This window comes from Anabas testudineus, chromosome 14 (genome assembly GCF_900324465.2).
Source record: "Anabas testudineus chromosome 14, fAnaTes1.2, whole genome shotgun sequence".
NCBI lineage: Eukaryota > Metazoa > Chordata > Actinopteri > Anabantiformes > Anabantidae > Anabas > Anabas testudineus.
Window position 1 is genome coordinate 13,493,224 of NC_046623.1, and position 23,934 is coordinate 13,517,157.

Here is a 23,934-nt window from a genome sequence, read left to right on the forward strand (position 1 = left end):
GTCTGGCCGTTGCCTCATGGTTAATGTGGATAAATGTATACACATACTGGTAATAGTCTGAATATTCAACGTCCTCATACACACTCATTTGGTATGTTATCTCCCAAAGCAAGAGAGGATGGATTAATTGTTGTTCCTGCCCACTCCCACCCCCTCTTCCCCCCCATGTTCACCCTCCCACATCCACAACCAACATCTCTCCTCTTTTGCTCAGCTTCATGCAGGTGGAGCCTTGACCTAAAATCTGGGCTGATGAATGACTCCCATGTTGCTGACTCCAACAGTCTAAAAGGTTTCGGCGTGTGTGTGTGTGTGTGTGTGTGTTTGAACCTCAGTCGTACGTGCTAGCTGCTTCTTCACCCAGATTATAAAGCGTTTACATCCAGTTATTCAGAAACTTCACTGTAGCCTACTTTATACTATTCTGAGATCTCTGGAGTGTCCATAGATCACAATTTTATTTCCAATGAGTGTTTAATATATATTCATGTAGGATTTAAAAACCAAAATGATCAGTTTATGGTTTTTCAATTAATATAAAATTATGATCTAAATACTAATATAGTAAAACGTGTTTGGGACTTGTTGACTCTGTATAAAGTGTGCGTCCTTCAAATCTACCCAAAGAAGAAAAGAAATGATCTTTTAAAGGTTATTGGTTAATGAGCCACGTTTCCATGCACAATGAGCCACAGTGTCGAAACTCCTCTTCTAAGGGAGCATGGTGCGCTCCTTTGTTTCAAAGACTACTTCCACTGAAAGGAGCTGGGGGGCACCAAAGTCTTCTCTCCAATCTCCCCTTTCCGTTCACTCCCAACTGTGTTCCACGACCTCCCTCTCCTCTGTCCCCCCTTTTGTGTAGCAACCCGAATAAATTAGCAACCCAAGTCGGTGGAGGGAGGAGGAGTAGGATGGGGGGGGGGGGGGGGGGGGGGGCTGGGCCTTGTGGCAGAGGAGTCGGCTTTCAGTCGGTGAGGTGCACGGTGCCCTGAAGCTGCTCTGCCTCAGCGCGCACACACACGCACTTAACGCACACACGCCGTGTCTGAGTGACTGGATGCTGAGAGGGAGAACAGAGGAGAGAAACGTTTAGGATCAGCAAAACCTCGGACAGACCACTGCAGGGCTAAATACGGCTCCTTACTGCTGCAGACTGCAAAGACACCTCAGAGGTTCCCAGCTGATTCAGACGCGCTCACCTGACGCGGGGACGGAGACGCCAAAGACGCTTCACCGGAGGAGTGAACCAATCTGCCGGTCTACCGGATCACACAACGCGGGGAATTGGCTCAAGTGTCATTTTTTTTTTTGTGTGTGGATATTATGTAAAAAAAGAAAAACCAGCCTGTCAGCACGGCTCCACATTTTGTCCTGGTGGATTGCTTGTCGTTGAAGGAGGAATTGGAAAACCGTTTGCATACTAATCAGGTTTTTGAGGGGATACCCAGATCACACATCCAGAGCAGCAGAGTGGATCAAATGAATGTAAGTGACACCTCCTTTATTCTCATCCTCCTGTGTGTTCACGTTCATAGATGCGTCTCATCATTAAGGGATTAAAGGCAGAGAGATGAGCTCCTGTTGGGTGCTCGCTTCTGGTTCTCCACATATGGAGGGGGTGCGCCCTGCATCTGCACCTTGCATGCATGAGCTGGTAGCCGCTCAGGCTACTGTGCTGTGTGGCGACCATACTAAAGGGACTGCTAGTACGGCAGGATCAATACATAGTGTTGATGCAGCGTAGCCTCATATTGATTATTGATCAGCATTCAGACCCATCCAGTTAAACAGTCAGATTGAAAAAAGACCAATGGATGCTGATTTAAATGATATTCTTAACATGTAGGGGAGGTAAGTGGGTATAAAGGCTTCTTATGTCTTATGGAACTATTTAATAACAGTAAGTCAGTGGTTTCTTCCCCAGGGTTGGCAACTCAGAGTGAATACACTTTGTTTTGGAGGGAGGACAGAACCACTTAATAGAAAACACCATGAAGTGCACAAAGTGGGCCAGCACACGTTTAACTGTTTCCTGGAAAGATCGACTGATGTGTGCAGGGTTTCAAGACAGCAAGGCATCACTAATGGAGATGATTCAAAGTGGTATTGTGTGCCTTTGAGCAAAGGCACTTAAATCATGGGCTACAACAGGGTTTATTCTACTGATGGCTTGGATTTTCTTATTTCTGTATGATTCAGAAAACAGAACCAACAGATCACAAAAGGGGCCACAAGGAGACAATAGAGATATAATAATACCTTAAACACAAAATAAGAAGCCAGAGAGGATTTTACAGTAGTTTTTTTCTAGTAAATACATTCTGACACAGCTATGTACTTCTTTTCTAACATGAGGTGTATTTACAGCGCCTACTTTTGTCTTTACGGTATATATTTACATGGCCAAAAAGCTAAAAATGGGAATCCAGAGGCAGCTCACCACAGTAGTTATTCTTGCATATCTGGTGTCTGCTGGCATCCACAGCTTCTGGTTTTCTGCTATGAGGAGGGATACAGATCTTTGCATTATTACACTACATGGTTAAATGTGCTCTGGCGCTGCAGCATACTGCCCTCAGCCTTTGGATGGAGCTGGTTTCTTGCAAAGTGACAAGACATTTTCTGTCAGGAACCATATGTCTGTTGGTTTGCCTGAAACCGAAAATAACTTATTTTTGGCCCAACAAATGGCTCACATCAGCTGTGGTCAGTACAACAGGTTCAATACAACACACCTTAGTTACTTTTAGAATCTTCTCTTGCTCTAATTCTTCTCTTCGTACAGTTTTTAGAGAACAAAAAGTAAATGAAATTTCAATGAATTGAGCCAACACTAGACTAGATCTTGAGGGGGCTAGATTGGAGTAAGCCAGATGTCTGTCCACCTTTGCCAGTTCGGTGACAAGTCCTTACAACAAGCTGTCAGCAAAGTAAGTCGTGTGAATTTTATCTTCATGTGCTTCTGTGCAGCTGAATGGGCGAGCATGATACTGATTGTGCCAGGATTAGGGCCTTGGAACAGTGCCATGCTCAAAACACATGCATTTCTTAGACAACAGCATCTGCTGAAGGACTATTTAATGCAGTTTTTGGGAGGTGAATGAATAGTACCCACTACCCTCCAACCCTGTTCGCTTCATTGTGTATCCGATCATTTGGGGTGCATGTTGGCAGCCTCTTTGCAACACATTTGGCTTGATGTCTCTATTTTATTCTGCTGTGTGAAGTAATAAAACTTACATCTGCATGAGGCTAGAATTAAGCCTGATATTGTTAAACCATTGCTTTTTGATGAAAAAATATGAAATACAATTTCAACATCCACAGTTCTTTTTTTTGTTTATTCTAATGGTAGTACAATAGGGAAAGTCCAAGTTGATGCTTTATTTCTTTGCAAATCTCAAGCAATCTTGAGTGTTTACTTTAAACTCTGGAGATATACAGTGTAATCAAACTGCGCATTAGCCACCCACATTGACACTGAAATTCTGCAAGTACTGTATACACTGTTGTCCTCTTTGTGGCTCCTTCAGAACCCACATAAGAAGAAACATTTTCTTTTAAGGTATATTATGTGCATGATTTTATCCTCTAGTTGCTTTCTCGCCAAGGTAAATACTGGACTCTAAGAATTGTTACCCTGTGAGGATGATAAATGTAAAATATTGTAGAGAAAACTGTAGAACTGCAACTGTCTAATATTACTTAAATCATGGAAGCTGCCAGCAGAGAATGATGTTGAGGAGAAAAAACAGAAAGCATCTTCCCAACTAAATAATGCAACTCAAACACAAATCGATCTCATTGTATGTCTTAATTGTTTTTTTCTGGGGTTTTTTTTTTAAGCATGGGATTTCGTTGTCTGACTACAAATATCGGAAAGTGACTCAGAGACTCTCTCTTCCTCTCCTTCTCTCTCACACACACACACACACACAAGCTTGCACACAACATGACGCCTCCACAAGCCTCAACCATGCCTCACTCATCCATACCCCAACCCAAAACAAGACCCAACTTTTTACGCCAATGTCCACAAATGGTAAAATTAACACCTTAAAAATAAGAGAGTCAGCAAAACTGCTTGTCCTCACATGTAAAACACACACACACACACACACACACACACACACACACACTGGCCACAGTGAACGTAAATGAGCAGCAGATGACAGCACTAAAAAAGTAACATAAATAAGATTGTTTTCCTCTCCCTTGGCTCCACAAGTAGCTAGTGGAAATATTTACACCCCATCTTTCACTCACTGGACTCTGCTCATGCCTGGGATCTGTGTTGGTGTTTTTATTTACCCCTTAGACCACCACCATCTTAGACACAACACAAACCAAAGACTGAATATTGAGGAGACTTTATATCATTTTCTGCACTAGGCAGCATAGTTAACTATACCCACTGCTGCAGTAGTGTGGATGCAGATGGAGCTGCTTCAGCTTCCTAGAAAGCTGCTTCTGTTTGCATCATCCATCCACAGGAAGGTGAGCTTTAGTACTAGAGTCAATTCCCATTGATAAGGAATTCCCTGTGCTGATTGCTCCACATTTTATTAACATTACCCCCAGGGTTTTTTTTTTGGTTACTATGGCAGCTGCAGTCACAGAGTCTCGCTGTGATTATAATCGTGAAATTTAATTATGCTATAGTAAAATTAGAGATTTGCGTGTGCTTGCAAGGGAAGGTGGGGCCGATAGCACATTGGAATTAAAACACAGCTGCATTAGGTTGGTTCTAAACAACTGGTGCATTGATAGCAAAGATAAAAGTTGTCAACTTAAAATCTAATAATTTCTAATCCCAGTTTCTAAGCAGATGCTTTTCTGGCTTGCTTTGCATTATATTCTTACTGGAGTTAGAGTTGTTTAAATAATTAGACCCACAGTCATAGGTGTAATACAATATGTGAGCATAAAAACACAAGTATGTTAAATACATTGCAGCAAAATAAATATGAATCAAACACTGATACATAATCATTCAAAGTTTAATTTTGAGTTTGGTCTAAAGGTTATTTTTGACAGCGTACGGCAGTCTTTCCTGCTTAATTTCCTGCACGAAGACCTATTTACAATATCTGCTGCTCTGGAGAAGATATTACTCAATGATTGACTCACCAAATCAAAGGAAATGAATGTCCTGTCAGATGCTCAAAGAATGAATAGATGGAACTTTGAATCGGTGCAATTTAAATTCTGTTTGTTCTGAGGCCCAGTAAGTAACTGGCTTCATCATTATTCATGCTCATTGTCCAGGCAGAACAGGTCCTGCGGATCCAGGTCAGCTGAAGGGGAAAGACCACAGGCACTGGGTAGATGAATATATATTCAGTCTGTGAGTTTTCCCATCTTACAGATGTTGTATTTTGTCCAAACTACATTGGACACGATGTAAACACAGATGCATACAGACATGCAGACTTATTATATTCCTGGTATGTTATTGATATGTGTCATTAGGCCTGTAACTGTAAGTGACCGTGAAAGTTTCCATCAGCGATTAGCTCTCAATTCTTTTCTTGACTGAAAGGTTGGCCATTTAGTTAAATATTAAATGTCAAAAACCAGTGAACCAGCAGGTGCATTTGTGCTTGTTATCATTAATTAATTTTCTGTCAATCTATTTCTAGATCAACTAATCGTTTTAGTACTACACTATATTAGATCTGTTCTTTCAGTTGCCTTCTTGGGTATTTTCATCAGATGTGTGTGTCGTCTGTGCTCAGATGTTTCTGAATGACAAGTATGTATTAACTTCATTGTCCACATGAAGAGATCAATGTTAGAATGGCTCTCGACAAAGATGAATGAATTGTGGTAACTGCTGCTCCATCCATGTGCATGATGGATGAGAAATGTAGAAGCAGAGAGAGAAAGAGAGACAGCCTGTCTGTGAGGACTCTCATGTGTTTTTAATGAAGTGAGTGAGATGATCTGAGCTTCTGGGAACTTCAAACACTCGCACAGTGCTTGAGCTGCATGTAGCTCAGGTAGAGCAGTGTGTTATGCAAGTTAAGGGATTCAGTGACTGGATGCATGTGGGTGGTGTGAGACAGGAGCAGGGAAAGGACAGTCGGGCAGAAGAAAGCGAATCCAAGTGGGCTCGATCAGTTCACAAGTGAATTAGTTTATTTGGAAACTCCCATCACTTATCTGTCTTTATATCATTTCAGCTGATCATTATTAACATTATTATTGATGTGTGTGTGTGTGTGTGCAAATGAAAGCAGAGGTAGACAGACTTAATTCCCAGGCTCACCACAAAAATATAATAGAGTAACGTGATACGAAGGCATTCTCTTGGAGAACAGCTGTCGTCGCGCCACTTGAGTTGATGGAGAATTAATAAGGCGAGTCACTGTCCTATATTCTGAGCTAGAGAAGAGTAATTACAGATTTTGATAGTTTCCCAGATCTGTCAGCCAGAGACAAACCAAAGTCCAAGTCTCTCCCAAAAATGAACCACCTAGTGCTTCTTGCTTCTCACCCGAACAAAGTGCTGTCAACTGGCAGCCAATTTATAAAATATGTCATCACTTTGATTAATATTGTATTTATATGTTTACTGCAAAAATAACATGACCTGATATGACTTTGTGCCCGGTTTGCTTTTAGGCCATGTTGCTGATTATGTCATTGGGTGGAATGTGATGAGATGAAAGTGTGTGTTTAAGTCATGAGAATCTCTGGTTTCCCTTCTTCTGATTTTGTTTTGACTGTCAGCTGAGTGTTTTGTCTTTTAATGTTTCCTCGTAATAGACGTTGTGATTCTTTTGGTATAATTGTATGTTTGTGTGTGTTAATGTATTAATCTCCCATCTGGGAACAGAGAGACAATCCCTACAAAGTTAAATAATCAATTTGGAGTTTTAGGTTCACAGTTATGGCTGGATGAGAGTTAGGGTAAAGGGTGGGGTTAAGCATTTAAGGTTAGGATAATCCTCCAGAGAGTTAATGCAAAGGTATAGTTACAGCACAGTCATGCACAGAAATCAAACATAATGGTAAAATTGCTATTTCTATTATATTATAATCAACTCTCTAAGTGATTATTTGCATTGGATTTGCATTCAATTAACATATGAATATAGTAATAATCAAATCAGCCATCATGATAGGCACTAATAAATAGAAAATATAACTAATAAATAACCCTTACTTTGTGTGTATGTGTGTTGTGTGTATCAGCTTTTGGAGCACTATAGAGGCAAATGCTGCTATTAAGTACATATTTGTTAATTATAATGTCTACCACATTCAACACTGATAACAATATTTCCTGATAATTGCTTCCAGTCTGTGCTCTACTTTCCACTACTGAGGACTGAATGGGTGTTCTCCTCTCAGACAGAGCTCAAAATCCAAATCATCATGAATGGGGAAAGTTTTAGTTTGGGCCATTAAAATGGTAGTTTCACCAGTGAAGTAATAATGTTTGACAGCGAGGCATGGACATGGATGGTTTAGCTCAAAAACTTGCCCTTGTGGGACATTAAACATGTTAGACGGGGAAGGGTGATGAGTGATGGTACATGGCAGCTGCTGCTTCACCTTCATCTCACAACGCCGGCTTTTTTAACTCAGCTGGCCTTCTACCTTTGATTTTTTGTTTTTGTTATCATGCTCTTTCTTTTGCAATAGTTCTTTACATTCTTTCCAATTTTCTTTCTTAATTTTTTCTTAAAAACAAATGTTCTCATGAGCTCAAACACTCACACTCATAAAACAGATAAAGAAAACACTGCATTTTTCACTTGGCAACATGATCTTAAAGGTTGAGAATCACCTCTGCGGCTTCACTAATGGTTCAGAGAGTTTCCTTTACTTGTGTTTGTGTGTGTTTCATCACTTACTCAGACCAAGCTGAACTTTTTCATGTTTCTGTCTTTATGAGTGTTGCAATGTTTTTTTCCTTTTTTTGAATCAAACTTTTCCACATCTCTGCATTTTTCTCCTTCTGGCCTGTCGGGCAGTAAAATCTAGGACGTTTTGTCACAGGGGACCTGGTGTAGTTTGTAAGTGTGTGTGTGTGTGTGACTGTATTCCAGCTTGGGAGCCTCTGTGTGGGTAAATAAAGAAATCTGAGTCATCACATCAGCTTTGAATTGTCATGCTGCTGCTGCTGTGACGGAGATACACAGTATTCTGCAATTGTTTTTCCCCAGATGACATCTGGTAAGAACATTAGTGCGGAGATGCAAAGATTACACTGTAACATGCCTATCCTGCCATTTTTTTAATCTATTTTTGCAGAAGCATTTGAATTAACACTGATTTGTTAACCTGACTGGGGCTATTGCAACATCACAACCCACCATAATCAAAATATCTAATTTAGCCCAGTATATCTAAATGCTGAGTTTAATTAAAATGCTTAAAACCTGTTGTTGATGTTTTTTTTCGCAAGAATGAAATACGACATACCAAAAACTATTGAATGAATGACATCTTAAATAACTCTGACCTCAAAATGAAGACAAATAATACATCACGAGAAGTGGTGTTTTATGGTAAATTTAAACAAGTCAATGTTTTAACCTCATTTTCATCGCATCATTTCACATCCAAATGAGAGTGTGGAGCCAAACCATGAAAAAATATCTCACTTTCCAAATATCATTGGATGGGAACAAAAATGTTTCACATTCAATCAACATTAACTTCCTTCATCAGAGAATAAGACTAGTGTCTGCAGCCATATGTGTTTCTATATTACTCTGCAGAAAAAAACAAAAACTGTGATATTGAAAGTAAAGAGTGGACTCGAGCCTCATACGCTCAGTCTCTGTTGGCTCCTGGCACCTAACTCAGTCTCACTGTGAACTGGCTAGTTTCTGCAGACGCACCCCAACCCTCACCCTCACTCATTGCAAGTCTTGCTGATGTCACTGTCATGGACGTTTATGTGGGAAATAGGTAATAAAATTAAACTCCAGAGCAGTATTTCATCTACAAAATTAAAAATAAAGGCTTTCCCCGATTTTAATCAAATGGGGAAACATGACGGCTTGTTTCCTGTTTTTAAGAGTTTATCATCCCTGATATTGTTCTGAATTACATACAAATAAGATAAACATTAAAAGATAAAAAAAATATATATATATGCATTTGCATTATAACATTATAAGATGTTTGATGGTAAATCTTTTCTATTTGTCTTTCACTGTCCCTTTTATCATACTCAATGTGTTCGTGTGTCAAGTCCACCATTTGAAATAGAGAGAAGAGCAGCCAAGGAACAAGTTGTCACCTCATCATAATTAATTCAAATGTACTTACTTAGACCCTACCACTGTCCATAAATCAGATCACGTTAGGTTTCACAGGTTGTGGGAGCTTTTTACAGCTGCAGGCTTCCCCTGGGTAAGGTAACCTACTTGTATGACACAGTGGTGAACGCTCTCTTCACATAGTACTATTAATATTGATTGTGCTTTGGTGGAGCACATACATGTATATTTCATTGTGTGTAAAAATGTCCAGACAGTGTCTGTCTGGCTGTCTGAGGGCATAGGCTGCTGAACACCGGATCAGGGTGCATTGAGTTTTAATTGAGTCCATTATGGAAATAAAAATAAAAATGATATCTAACTTTTATGTGGACTCATTTATGGATGAAAAGAGGAAGCGGGGGAACACGTGTATATACGTAGACTCAAATATACACACAGACAGCACAAATGCACATGTGCTCACGGTGCTGGTGACAGCTGGGGTTAGAAATGGAATGTCTATATCCAGAGATCCGGGGAAAGGCAACTCAAGGCGAGACGGGGGTCATAGCTGTCGTCCCCTTAAACACACACAACCCAAACGACATGAAAACTGAGATGCAAAGCATTTCTCCATCCTCTAACCCCTGCCAGACTCCCTTTCTCTTTTCAAAAAGCTTTTACGCCACTGTAGTTTCACCACAACCGACACTAACCTTTCATTCTAAGTCATTTAAAGTTTTTGTGTTGCTCCAGCCAACAAGTGATTGTATACTTGCTGAGAAGTTTTATAAAAAAAAAGGCTATTTTCACATTTAGGCAGCTTTTCCCTTTATTATTTCTCTAGCCTGACTTTACTGTCAATCACAGAATCTAGCCAGTGTTTGTTCTGGGTGACACAGAAGGAGTTACAGGACTGAACAAGTGGCTGCCAACTATCTACAGGCAATGCCAAACCTCTCAACCGCCGAGGAACTAGCTGAATTCAATCCTAAGCTGTTCCATCAAAGTACAAGAAACATGGTTGAGATATAGGCGGTATGGAGTGGCCGGTTGTTACTTGGAACTTTGTGATTATGGGTCCTGTTTAGCTTGGCCACGGGTAGCTGTGGCATGCCCGACAGCATCTGTTAGATCCATTAGAGAGGATGGACTGAGGGAAGGTGGGAGGAGGGGACAAGGGAGGGATGGGGAGATAGGGAGGCCTGTTTGAACTTGGCACTGCGTGAGTAAAAGCTATTCCTTGCTACTGAGATTCAGCAGCATAAACACACTCACACACATCCTAATAAACATACAGTTCTACTTTAAGTAGTCACATCCTATAGAAAACACTATGGTTTTCTATTATATGGCAGCAGTACTTAAGAGTGCAGGCCCATGTATTTGAGGCTTTGAGGCTTATGCACAGCAGAGACAGATTATGGGGGTGCAATGCCAGATATAATGTGGCTGAGACTGCATGGAGCCCTCTGGGTCTGCTGTGTCTGTCAGTGTGGTCGCACAAAGATGATGTCACTGATTGCGTGATCATTAGTTTTGTAGGTGTGCAAAGACACAGACATACTGTATAAAGACAACCCATGTAACAAGACAGGTTGAAAATTACTGATAGCTGCATTTTACTAATTGTATTTGTTTATTTGCATTTTAAAATACATTCTGTGTTTTTTTCATTTACACAATTGAAGCGTTATTATAATTAGCTTATGGTATAAAGAGTGCCACTAGAGGGAGTTAATCTGGTTGTGTTTCACTCCACCGACCATCTGTTGAAGCAGTATTCTTTCAGCATGACTTACTGTACATTTTAGCCCTTGCTCTTTCCTTTCTTCACCATCATTGTGCTATCCAGGGTAAACACATGTGCATTACAGCACATGTCAAAAGGGAGATGATGTCATGGACTGACTGCTTATTGACAGTGACAGATAGCAGCAGCAAGATCAGCAAGTTAATCAAAATAAGCTTTCACTCACACTTAACTTCAGCAATAAGGACGTATTTGTAACTGTAATCACACCTCATAGTGTAACTTCTTTGGATGTGTCCTCAATCTACTCTTTCTAATTCTCTGCTTTGTTCTTTTTTTGTTTTCCCTGATGTCCTCAATGACTGTATTATTGTACTGTAGTCTGTGTTCATTGCGTCAGATTGGAGTCTCAAAGGGACTGAACTGACTGTGAATTTCCCTTTCAGCAGTGGATGGTCTTTTCTTCATCACAGCCCTGTCTCTCACAGTCCAATTCTTTTAACTTCTATCCCCTTTTCTCCACATCTCAATTGAGCCTAGTCCCTTAGATAAACACTCACAGCTACTTTGACACATAGCAAACACAGCAAAACAAGGGTCTGTGTGTCGACTGTGCCCTAGGCCTGCTTCCCTCTTTGTGTAGGCGTGCAGCAACTGTCCAGAGCTGCCGTCTGGACAAGATGTGGAGGTCAGAGACTGTACCAGAGGGGCCAGTATCAGTGTCCTGCTCCCTGTCCCAGTGGAGCTATAGACTCTATTAATCTCTCTTCCTCAGAGGCCTCATAAACTACTGCATTACGTCAGGGTCATTAAGGTCAAATAATTTTAAAAAATTTGTTTTGAATGTGAAGCGCTTCGAAAAATCTTTCATGGGTCTTATAAATCTAAATACATGTATACTACAGTGGTGTTTGTTCAGTGGAATTATTGTATGTGGACTAGTGTTGACTATTAGAAAGACGGTTCAGGTTAGGGTCTTTTGTATGTGTAGGGGTCAGTGCTTCAATTCAGTGTATTTGCAACCGCTGCAGCTGCCAGCAGGCTGGCTTTCATACTATAGGTGGAACACATTCTTAGAGTTAACTGTGCAGATTATACATGCACTGTGGGAGTGATTGTGTGGGTGAATATGGATGGCCGGCAAGGGCCGACACCCCTTCGCTGACAACTAACCCTCTGCCTGCATCTCACATTTACAGCTTTAACTATTTGTACCAAACATTAATTAATAGAGGCAGAACCCATTCACATTCCAAAGAGTTTAGATATAAATGGTTAGATCAGAAGGCTGTTGTAAAGCAGCACACCCTTGGTCTCAAAGTTTGATGAATGAGTAATGTCAAGGCTGGATTGTTCTCCTCATTGCATGGTGTTTTGAAGACTTAGCCTATATGCTCAATAAATCTTCCCTTATAAATACTAGAGGAACATGCATAAACAATTGGTCTCATTTTGAACATAATCTAAATATTTGTGGACCTCATCAAGGGCTAAAATGTGCATCTATCTCGTGAGAGTTTAGAGCAGCTGGACAGGTTAAACTTGCCAGAACAGTTATGAGTGCATTACCAGAATTTTATGGTAGTGTGCGAAAGTATGTGTGTTAAACCTGGGTCAGATGCCATTTGCAAATAATTATTGGTGTTTGTTTTAACTTGCTAGAAGTACCAGATGGTGGGTTTGCTGCAGTCTAACTCATACAGTGTCAGGTAGGATTAAGATTGCCTTTTAAACTCACGCGATTATCTTTTTTTTGCAGCAAGTGTGCCATCCGATGAGGCGTATCTACCCTTCTGTCACACCAGGTTCAAGTTTTTGGCAAGAAGTGTTTGACCCTGGGCTGTTGCACATTTTTGAGCACAGTTAGAGTGTGTGTATCTGTTCATGATTAGATCCAAGCCATGACTGATAAGATTGATTTAGCATTAGCATGAGGAGAATATTATCTTTATGGATCTGTGCATGATTTAGAGTTTTGAGGAACATCGAGGTTAAGCGTACAGTCTTAACTGACTGCTTCTTCCCTTGAATGCCCTGCTGAAGCATCTAGAGGCTTACTTTCCCATGCGTCTGTGAGCGTGCATGTGTGTAGGCACTTGTTTTTTGTTGTCTATGTTGGAAGATCCTGATCCCTACTTTTAGTGTTTGTGTGCTTGTGTGCTTTCTCTTGGGATTTGAGTGTGTGGCCACTCTGGACACTTCAAAATGTTCTTACCCAGTAAATACAATTTGTTATCCTTCAGATAAATATAGTTTATGATTCTGTCTCTAGTGTGGTTTAAGCCCATGTGGATCCTGGACAGACTTAGACCATTTTCATGCTCTTCCAGATTTTCCTGATCCAGCTGAAAGGTTCTATCCAAACAGTTATGACTATAAGGAAAAAATGCAGAAATTCATTTCAGAGTATGTTTAATATAGATTCTGCTTTGTAAAAGTGTTAGCACATTGTAATGCTGGGATTTTAAGTTTCACTTAAAAAAACTGTGCAAGACTTTCAAATTTTCAAGCTGAGAAAGCAATTGCACAACTTAGATATCATAAAAAACATCTGCAGTTCTTTTTTGCTCTGGCTGATATTTTTCTTTGTCTCTGTTTTTTTTTTCTCCCAGGTGTAGCACGACCCAGCCATGCTGATGACAAGTAAAGGGTCAAGACGGAGGGTTTGGGTCAGAAGTCTGTGTGTGTGTTCAAGTCTCTGTCGGTGGAAGCCGCTCTTTTATTTCTACATCGTCTTTGTCCTTATTCAATCTACAACTGTTCTTGGAGCATTGGAACTCCAGCTGGATGAAGAGCAGCCAGTGGGAACCATTGTTGGTGACATCAGTGCTGGGTTACCGCCTGGTGAAACCGCTAGTCTTTACTTCATCTCCGACCATGATGGCACGGGTGTTGGCAGTGACCTCAACATTGATGAAACCACGGGCATCATTACCACTGCACGGCGTCTGGACCGCGAGCAGAAAGACCACTACAGCTTCATTGCCGTGACAATGACAGGAGTCACTATTGAGGTTTCGATCACTGTCAATGACATCAACGACCATGCACCCATGTTCCCGAAAAAGAAAGCTATTCTTAAGATCCCAGAGCACACAGCAGTGGGTACAAGGTTTTCCCTGGAGCCTGCAACTGATGCAGATAAAGACCAGCTCACTACCCAAGGCTACACTATTCGAGAGGGCAATGTGGGCCAGGCATTCAGACTGGAGACCAAGAGGGCTGCTAACAAGGTGCTGTATCTGGATCTTGTAGTCAATGGACTTCTGGACAGAGAGAAGCGTTCAGCTTACACCCTGGTCCTGGAGGCCTTTGATGGGGGCTCACCTAGAAGAATGGGGTCCATGACCTTGGAAGTGACTGTAACTGACATCAATGATCATGCTCCAGTCTTCAATCAGAGCAGATACCATGCTATTATCTCTGAAAGCCTTCCACAAGGAAGTAGTATCCTACAGGTCAGCCTTGTGTTATTATTTGTTTTCAATAATTCATTAAAATTCTTTCCAGGTTTTAATTTCAGTTTTCAACTTTCTTGTCTTTGTAGGTGTTTGCAACAGATGAAGATGAGGGCGATAATGGTCTGGTGCTTTATGAAATCAACAGGCGTCAGAGTGACCCTGACCGCTACTTTGTCATGGATATGAAGTCAGGGGTCATCACTCTAAATCGACCCTTGGACTATGAGCTAAAGAGGGTCCATGAACTGGTGGTCCAGGCCAGGGATAACGCCAGCCACCCTGAGGTAACTGCATAGCAACTATTGATTACACTGGATTAGGATCATTGTGCAGTGGTTTTATGTTAACATGCAACATATTGTTTTGTAATATGTAATCCCTAAATGTAATTGTTTTAATAGATTTTTTTCAGAAAAATGTAAAACTGCTTTACTGGTTTGTTTTGTTTGGTATTCCTCCTGTATTTCATACCATTATAAACCTCACTGCAGCTCATGGAAAACATGAAACATACAAGGAAAGCGCTAATGAGCTAAATGTAATGCAGATAGTATGTTACTTACTTATTTACTTAATAAATAAGTGAACTATTCTTACAACATTTAGCAAAACAAACATTGCAAAACAAATAAAAAAATTATTTAAAAAAGAATCGCCATAGTCATCATGTATAATCGGATACAAATTGATTTGAGCCAACATTACTTTTCTCCAGGTGACCAATGCATTTGTGACTATCCATGTTCGTGACTACAATGACAACCAGCCCACTATGACCATCATCTTCCTCAGCGAGGATGGCTCTCCAAGAATCTCAGAAGGAGCCCAACCAGGCCAGTATGTAGCTCGAATATCTGTCACCGATCCAGATTATGGCGAGTACGCCAATGTGAACGTGTCCCTTGAAGGAGGAGACGGGAAGTTTGCTCTTACAACCAAAGACAGCATAATTTACCTGATTTATGTAGATCAGGTCTTGGATAGAGAGGAGCGCGATTCATATGACCTCAGGGTGATGGCCACAGACTCTGGCACTCCTCCCCTCAGGGCAGAGTCATCTTTTACGATTCAGGTGACTGATGTTAATGACAATCCTCCCCTCTTTGATCAGCAAGCCTACAGGCAAACGATTCCAGAGGTTGTGTATCCCGGATCATTTGTTCTCCAGGTTACTGCTAGGGACAAGGACCAGGGCCCTAATGGAGATGTCCGGTACAGCCTCCTCAAAGGCAAAAACACTCACTCTGATTGGTTTTCCATTGATCCAGTCACAGGGATCATTACCACTGCAGCCGCTCTGGATTTTGAATCAGAGCCAGCACCTAGTGTGACCGTTGTTGCAACAGATAGCGGTCGCCCTCCACTGTCATCTACGGCGAAGGTGGACATTGTGCTTCAGGATGTTAATGATAACACACCCGTGTTCTCCAGCAACTTCTACAATGCCTCCATCAAGGAGAACACCCCAGCTGGGACCTGCTTTTTAGAGGTAAGAGAAACCCCGAAACCTATTTTTTTACTCTTTCCTTCTGAGTCTCCAGAAGTTTCTCTGTCTCCACTCTCCTCTTCTTTATTTTGTACAAGGGAACTGCCATCCTTAATTGTCATGGTGCTCAATCTTACAGCGTACTGGAAAAAACTATTGTCCTACTTATGTAGCCAAAACCAAATACTCACAGTTTCCTTGTCCTCTCATCTCTTTATTCACTCTGTCTTTTCACTCTCACCCTCCCCTTAAACCCTCTCTGATTACTCCTCTGGCACATATCTCATTTATACATCAATATGATTCTGGAAATCAAAGTCATGTTTGAAGTGAAAAACAGCCACTAAGTCCTATTTCAGAAAAGGATGGTGCACTTAACTTGGAAGCACGTACACATTATGATGTGATTCAAAAAACCTGGGCTATACTGGAAAAACGCAGCCATTTAATATGTTCATTTAAAAGAAAAGAGATAAAAAGGGAGGGGGTAAGACTTCACCTGTATTTCTAAAGGTACTTATGTCCTCTCTCTCGCCACATGGGGTTGCCATGGTAACCCAGTCGTCAGCATAGGGAGGCCCCCACCCTATTTTGCGGCAGCTTGGCAGTCGTCCTTTTATCTTGATTCCAGCAGCTCTTCCATATAAGGAGGACCTCTCCTGAGAAATAAAAAAAAGTATGACTTGCTGTTTGTCTTCCAGCAAAGTCTTAACTTGGCGTCATGCACCGTTTAGATCAACAGTTTGGTTTTGCCCCTCTTCTGTGAATTGGGCGTTTTGCCCCTCTTCTGTGAATTGGGCCAGAAGAGGGTTTTGCCCTCTTCTGTGAATTGGGCGTTAACAATACAGCATTTCTGTCTCTCAGCAATTTTATGAAAAGTTAACTTGTGGAGTGGCAAGAAAAAGTGTGAAGCTTTTGTAATTTATGGTTTTCTGCATTCATTTGTCATATAATGTGATCTGATCTTCATCTAAGTCAAGAGTGTTAACAAGTATAATGTGCCTAAAATAATAATACCATAAAATCTGATCTTTCATGTCTTTATAGTCGAAATATATGCAAAAGATGGTTGGAGTTCAGTGCAAGCAGTGATGTAATGTAATGAAGAAGAGTGATGTGAAATGCAAATGAACAGAGGATGATTATATGTGAACTAAATTTGTAATCACAGATATAGCCTGTCCATCGCTAAATTGTTTAACCCTGTAATTTGCACCTAATTAGGCTGCTCTGTTAAATTATTGTATCCTTCAACCAGCTAAATGACACCCCTGGACCTCAAATGCAGTACAGTTGTAATCATTCTTCTAATCCTTGCCGGCAGGTATTCTGGCACTAGGTGCAGGCATAATCACATGCCAGACATCTCGGGTGGTTTTCCTGTATGCCGGAGTGAGTGAATAAGGCTTGATTTGCTCATTCAGGCACGTTCCTTGAGGCTTGCTTGAACCGAGCCAAGATTCTCCAGGCGAGAGTCTCCCCACAGGGGCTGTGATTTGCAGAATAATAGTAGTTGGAGTAAACTTTTTTCTTGGCCAATGGAATATGTGGCCGCTCAGAATGGACACACATACACACCCGATGTTAGAGCTGACATCATAGCCTAATGGACGTCGTTCCAGATTTGTTCTGTATTTTCTCCATTTGCTTGCCAACCAACTGTCGAGATGTGGAGCATTTGGTATTTTACTCTGTCAAGATTGTGACAAAGTGAAGAATTGGGTCAGCTGGTCCAGTAGGCCCAGATTACATTTTTGTGTGATGTTGTTTGGCACCCACAAGCAGGTTATGTGATTTTGTCGAGACAAAGGCAGAACGTTCTCAGAACTATACCAATATTTACAATAGATTTTAATCACTATTTGTTTTTTGTAATTATTATACTGGCCTAGCTAGCTGACTGGGATTTTGGACATAAACAAAAGTTTAATATCTAAACAAGTGTTGTTGTAAGTCATCTGTGTTATCAAAAGAGTTGTATGAAGCAATAGGATTACTGTGTGAACATTAGTTAAGTAATAGTTCTGCCAAAACCAATCTCACCCATGTTCCAGATTTACTTCTCTTTACTTCCTGTCTCCCTCTTTCTTTCTTGCTATGTTTCTATGCTCATGCCGTACATATACATCTAGTTTTAGTTTATAGGAAGCTTCTTATCGTTTCAGCCACTATAGTAATCTGTAATATGCTGCACTGTTTATGGAGCCACAACACAAAGGAATTATTTATTTCTTGGTTTCCCTGGCTTCCTCTTCCTTTGCTTCCTTTAAGTATTTCCCATGCACGAGAGGTCACGGTGCCTTTGTGTGTGTGTGTGTGTGTGTGTGTGTGTATGTGTGTGTGCACATTCATCTGACTCAAGTTCATATCCTGAGAAGGTAGGGGTCATGAGAACGGTGTGAATTGTAGCTGGCAGCGAATCATGACAAGCGTATTTAGAATGATGCATATTAATTGGATATAAAAGCCACATCATATGATCTGTGTGGTGCCGATCTGAATCAGCACTGACACCACCAAGTTGATTACTTTCAGATCTCTTTCACATCTTTTCATCTGGGTTTTTGAGAGTCTAAGCATCTTTTTCTTCTTGTGTGGGTTAAGCCTTGCAGAATTTCCGTCAAATCCAATAACATGCTCACTTCCAGCATGACCCGGCCACTGGGAAGCCACTGCAGATCTCACAAGCAGTGACTAGTGAGACAAGTGACAAACTAGAAATACATGGATAAAATAATACAGACTAATCTGTTCAATACAAGTAAAAGGGGCCTTAGCAAAGAGGATATTAAATAGTTAACATAGTTGAGAACAAGGCAGCAGAAGTTTGCATGCATACGTGTACATGTTCATGTGTATGGTTGTGTATCATACATCTGTGTATGTGTACTTGTGTACACTGTGGAAGCCAAGAACTCACTTTCAGCAGGTGATGCATTTCCCCTGTGATGTGCAGCATGTGGGTTCCTGGTCAAGCCTGTTAAACAACACTCAATCATCTCACCAGATGCACAGATGTGCTCAGCTGGGAGATGTACAAAGAGAAGAAGAATAGCTTGCTTGTTGCCGTACAACAGTATAGTATTGCAATATTGCCATAGACTATAGTTTAGTATGTGCTTGAATAAAAAATATATAATGTAGCAAAGTTTAAACCTTGAAGCCACCAGGGCCCCATAGAGGACTGGATGAACATACTGAGGATTTTGCTTTTCCAAATCTTGTAATTCATCATAAGCTTGGTTCTAACCAAAAAGAGGCACTACAAGTTCACATTTTGAACTTAGACGTGGTTCATCTTCTGGGGCGCGCAGAGCTGCTCAGTAACTCCATCAGCTTCATGGAAATGTGTGTATTATTTTTTGTCACGCACAAAACAGCTGCTGATTTCAATCCACTCTCACCAGTCAAATGTGCTGAGAGCTTTCTCTGGACCACATCTTCTAATAGACAGACAGAGTTCAGAGAAAACAGAAAGTCACACAAGAACATAAGAGTTTGGCATGAAGGTGACTGAAATAGAGCAAAGACATACAGGAAGGAGACCGTTTTCTTTTGACAGGTGGAATTAGTCCTCCTGAACTTCCCATCAAGACCACTTAAATAAACAAAGCAGTTCTGTCTGTCAGAGCAATCAGTCAGGGCTCCCATGGCTGTAGTCTATACGACTCTATAAGGAAAGATTAATCATATTTAAAACATACACACGCATATGCACACTGAGACTTATCATATTTGATAAACCAATAGAGCCAGAGATATATGTAGGTGCACTTAAAGCAGGAAGGTGTTTAGCTAAAGCATACTGTAACAGACCGGTCTCCTGCTGATGTTGCGCTGAATCTGACCCCCCCGGGAAAACCGGAGCCAGACCAAACCGCAGTTTCCACTTGGAGCTTGCACTCTCTCCTCCAGCCCAGACTCACAACACACACTCTCCAGTTTTTATTAAGCTTGAAAATGTCAGGGGAAGATGAAATTTATCGTCCGCTAGATGTCTTCCATCCTGCTCGTTCTTGTACAGCAGCAGCTGTGCTTCAATACAGCCCTGCTCTGTTGAAACTCTGTCGTGTGTGTTTTAATTAATCTGTCAGTGTGTTTAAATTGCTAGAATAAATAGATGAGTGAAGAGACACCGCAGGTTGGAGCGATTCCTATCACCACAGTACACCGTTGCGTCTAACAGGTGATCAACGATGACAAATGGTTGGGGTCACACACAAACAGACACCTGTGCGATCGAGGATTTGCCGAAATTGTTTCATGCTGCTAACAGCTGGCCTCTGTTCTGACACGCTTACTCTCTCCCGCGTTCTGCAGCGCCGTCTCTTTCTCTGGCTCCCTCGCACCGACTCGCACGTCTCTCAGCTGCCAGGTTTGTTGACAGGATGTATGTGATGAGGGATTAGGATGGTGTGTCTGCTATGTGAACTATTCTCATAACATCCATCAGCACTCACTGTGAGTGTATCACCTGTTTGCTACTGGAGGCTCAGATGCCATGAATGAAATGTATATCGGTTTTACAATCAAACTTTCTAAATAATGAGGTGGGATTAATTTGTTGCCATAATGGTTGTAACATTGTTCTTAAAATGATTTTAAATATATGTTATATATGATTATAAATCTTGGGATTAGGATTATATAGACTCTAGTCAGCTTGGTTAGTTGGTTGTTAATGTCTTTCAGTCCAAAATATCCAAAATATCTCAACAACTTCACATATTCATGAGCTGAATCCCGCTGACACCCTCCTTTGGTGCCATGAAGTTGACATTACTAATTACTACTGAGTGAAATGTCTCAACATCTATTAGAGGAATTGCCATGAAATTTGATACCACAAATGTGTGTCTCCTGAGTAATGGCTTGTAATAACCTCCTGACTTGTCGTATAGTGGCACGATCGTTTGTCTGGTGGTTAAACAGGTGCCACAAATTAGCAAATGTCACCATCCTAACACGCTAAACTGAGATGGTGATGGTAATTTATGGTGTTTGCTTGACTTTGCTGCCAACAGATACACAACCTGCTATGTTTCTGTTGGATTTTTGACAGAGTTGCTCTCATGTTGTGTTCACTGCCCTCAGTAGTAAACTGTTACCTAGAATGAACTCTATGAATCCACTTTCTGTTATCTGCTTCTACCACATGTGTTTCCACATCTACAATAAATGAAACTACTCATGACATTAGTGCAAAATGTGAAAAACAACTTTTTTTTTATTACTTTGGCTGCATGAGCGTTTCTCTTTTTGGTTGTAGTTCTGTTCATGTGTTCGATTTGTGTAAATTATTCCTTTTTTTTTTTTTTCTACCCTCAGAAGCGGTGGTTTGGTTTCATATCACTAGCTGTTGGCATATGTTGTGTTTTAAACCTATCAGAGTGTTCATTCATGTGTGATCTGACTGGCCGATGCCTCTGTGGAGAGGATGGCCTCACGCCTCATTAAGCCCAATACTTTGCACCATATGGCAGAGAGGCGTTTCCTTCTCTCACTTTCGTTCTTTATTGCTTTCTCCAGTAAGACTGGTTTCTATTTCATTTCTTCATCTCATGTGTTACTGAGTATTTCACTTTCCATTCTCTTTTATTAATATGTGAAGTCTTTACTTAATGTATTTTGCCCTTGTGTCTGTTTCACTGGTCCTGGCACCAACCCTATGTTTTCCTCTGCTATTGTAAAAGAATCAATTTCCCATCACTAAGTGAGATTACTTAAGGATGAATTTTTTCTGAATTTTTTACTGTGCTGATTGTTGTTTTGGCTTTGCACTGAAGCTCTCAGCACTAAAAGGAGCATCATTGACAAATGAAATCATGAAATGTTCCCTCAAAGTCACCTTGGTATCATGGATCTCTCTTTCTTTCAAGAGTATCAAATCCCGTAAAACAGAACATTTTGTCTTTAATGCAAATTGTTCCTAACAATACAGTCTGAAGCTGACAAGGTGGACCTTTTGGGAAGAACACAGTATCTCCTCTAGTCTGTGGAAAACACTGATATCAAACCGCTGCAGGCACAAGAACAAAGAAAAAACTGCCTTACACACACTCGTGCACACAGTTTCTGTCTATCGCTACCCCTCTGTCTATCTCTCTATTCCTGTGCTCCTGTGTCTTTTATTGTGTGTCCTTTCAAATGTATCTGCCATCCAGACATCCTCTCTATCTCTGTGTGGGCCTGCACTGTCGCTGTCTCGTGTGTTACTGCTTCAGTCGTCCTTCTTGTTCCGACTCACGTATAAACCACACACAAGCAGCGGGGGATCCTGAGGCTCCCCCTAGTTCATTAGGTCACACTAATCTGATTTCATGACAAACTGAGTTAAGTTGGTGTAAATTAGTATGCCTCCTATGTTCTCTAGATTGTATTTGCTTTAGGAAGAGCTCTGCAGTTGTGGGCAGCAGGTGGTCAATAAGCTACGGGTCAGAGGTGGTACAAGAGCTTGTTTCCCAGTGTATCAGATTCTGTCATTTGGGCTTCACAGAGAACCACATGACTTTTGAAGTCCCAGTTGGGTGTGACCAAAACTCTCTGAGGGCTGCGCTTGTGTCGCAGCGTGCTTAAATATATGAATGAGTCGTTCAATTCGTTTTTCTTTGTTGTCTTTTTGCACCGCTCCAGGCCATGCCTTTCAGTCGTTGTCTGTCTATGCGGGTGGGTGTGTGTAAGTGTTGTAGCAGCAGCCTTGAAGCTGTTATCTGGCCGACTGCACCTTTGGTGTTTTAGCCGTGTCCCAGTTCTCTCCACACTATTTTCCTTTCGGGGGTCAAAGACGGTGCAGCTACAGATATTTGTTTTATCAAATGAATCATTCACTTAATCATTTTACTTGTCCTCCTCTTCTTTTTCCTTCTCACCTCAGGAGCTCAAGTGTGGAGAGATGCTGAGAGAAACTGAGACAGAGGCAGAGAGGGAAACATTGGTATTCCAGATCTAGTGTTGCATTTAACATGCCAAAGCACACAATATTAAACGATGTTGCTGATTTCGCCTGGTCTAGATGAGATCACAGAAATGGCAGCGACCAACATTGAGCATTTTATATTCAATATGGTCCACATAAGCTCTCGCACTTTCTTTACATCTCCCAGATGCATTACTGTCATGCGTGCAGCTCATATTGTCTTTTCTTTGGACTTTATAGCATTTTTAGGGATAGTTCTCACTATGAGATGTCTGTTAAAGGTTAGAGCAACACTAGAAAGAGTGAAACTGAATTTCCACTCCCCTATAGTGGAATATTTTACAAGGGAGTTTCTTACTCTTTCCCACCTGCCCACTCTCTTTTTTACACTACGTTGTGCACATTTATTAGATGACAGTAAATGTACAATCGAAGTTTGAATTCAAATAAATGCAATGCACAGAGGAGAAAAGAAGCACCGGATTAAGCAGTGGTCTATAAGCTTTACGGATGCAAAACCACAGAAGAAAAGTCAGAGACTTATTTCCACTGTGGGCCTCTGTGCATGAGATTGTGTGTGTGTTTGTGGTCACTGGCTGTGGTCTGTCAGACAGGCTTGGAAGGATTACAGGAGTGGAAATAACTTTACTGTTTGCATGGGCAACTGCTGTGATTTGTTTCAATGAACTGAACAAATCTTAAACTGTAAGGACCACAAGACACGAAAGAATGAAAGAGAGAATTGAATTGAGCCAAAAAATCAATAGAAACAAGACAAACTGATTTATTGAGTTTGATTATGAATTTTCTCTCCAGACAAAATCTTGTCGTTTTGCCTCTAACAGAGGAAGTCTCATCTTCAAACACCCTCTGGAGGTTCTGCAGTACTGAAGCCTTCTGGACTCAGTGAACCCAGAACAAGCGGAATATTAATTTAATAAGTAGCCTTGAGATGAGAAATAAACCTCAGTGTATTTTTTCCCTTTTAAATTGACAACCGGCTCAGTGTATGTTTTCACTAAAAGCTGTGTTTTTTTAGCTACCGCTACATTTATTTAAGTCTCATCTATCGTTTCGCTAAATTTATACCCATT

General features: G+C 41.0%; 1 protein-coding gene across 2 annotated transcripts in view; it reads left to right on the forward strand.

Annotated features, from left to right (window-relative positions):
• The first annotated feature begins 982 nt into the window (after window positions 1–982).
• LOC113169780 (protocadherin-16-like) overlaps window positions 983–23,934 on the forward strand; it is a 73,452-nt gene continuing 50,500 nt past the window's right edge. For both annotated transcript variants that reach the window (XM_026371477.1, XM_026371478.1), the window contains exons 1-4: window positions 983–1,485; window positions 13,590–14,435; window positions 14,525–14,722; window positions 15,154–15,927. In XM_026371477.1, the coding sequence (XP_026227262.1) occupies window positions 13,608–14,435; window positions 14,525–14,722; window positions 15,154–15,927 (1,800 nt within the window). In that variant the 5' untranslated portion in view covers window positions 983–1,485; window positions 13,590–13,607. The remainder of the gene's footprint in view (window positions 1,486–13,589; window positions 14,436–14,524; window positions 14,723–15,153; window positions 15,928–23,934) is intronic.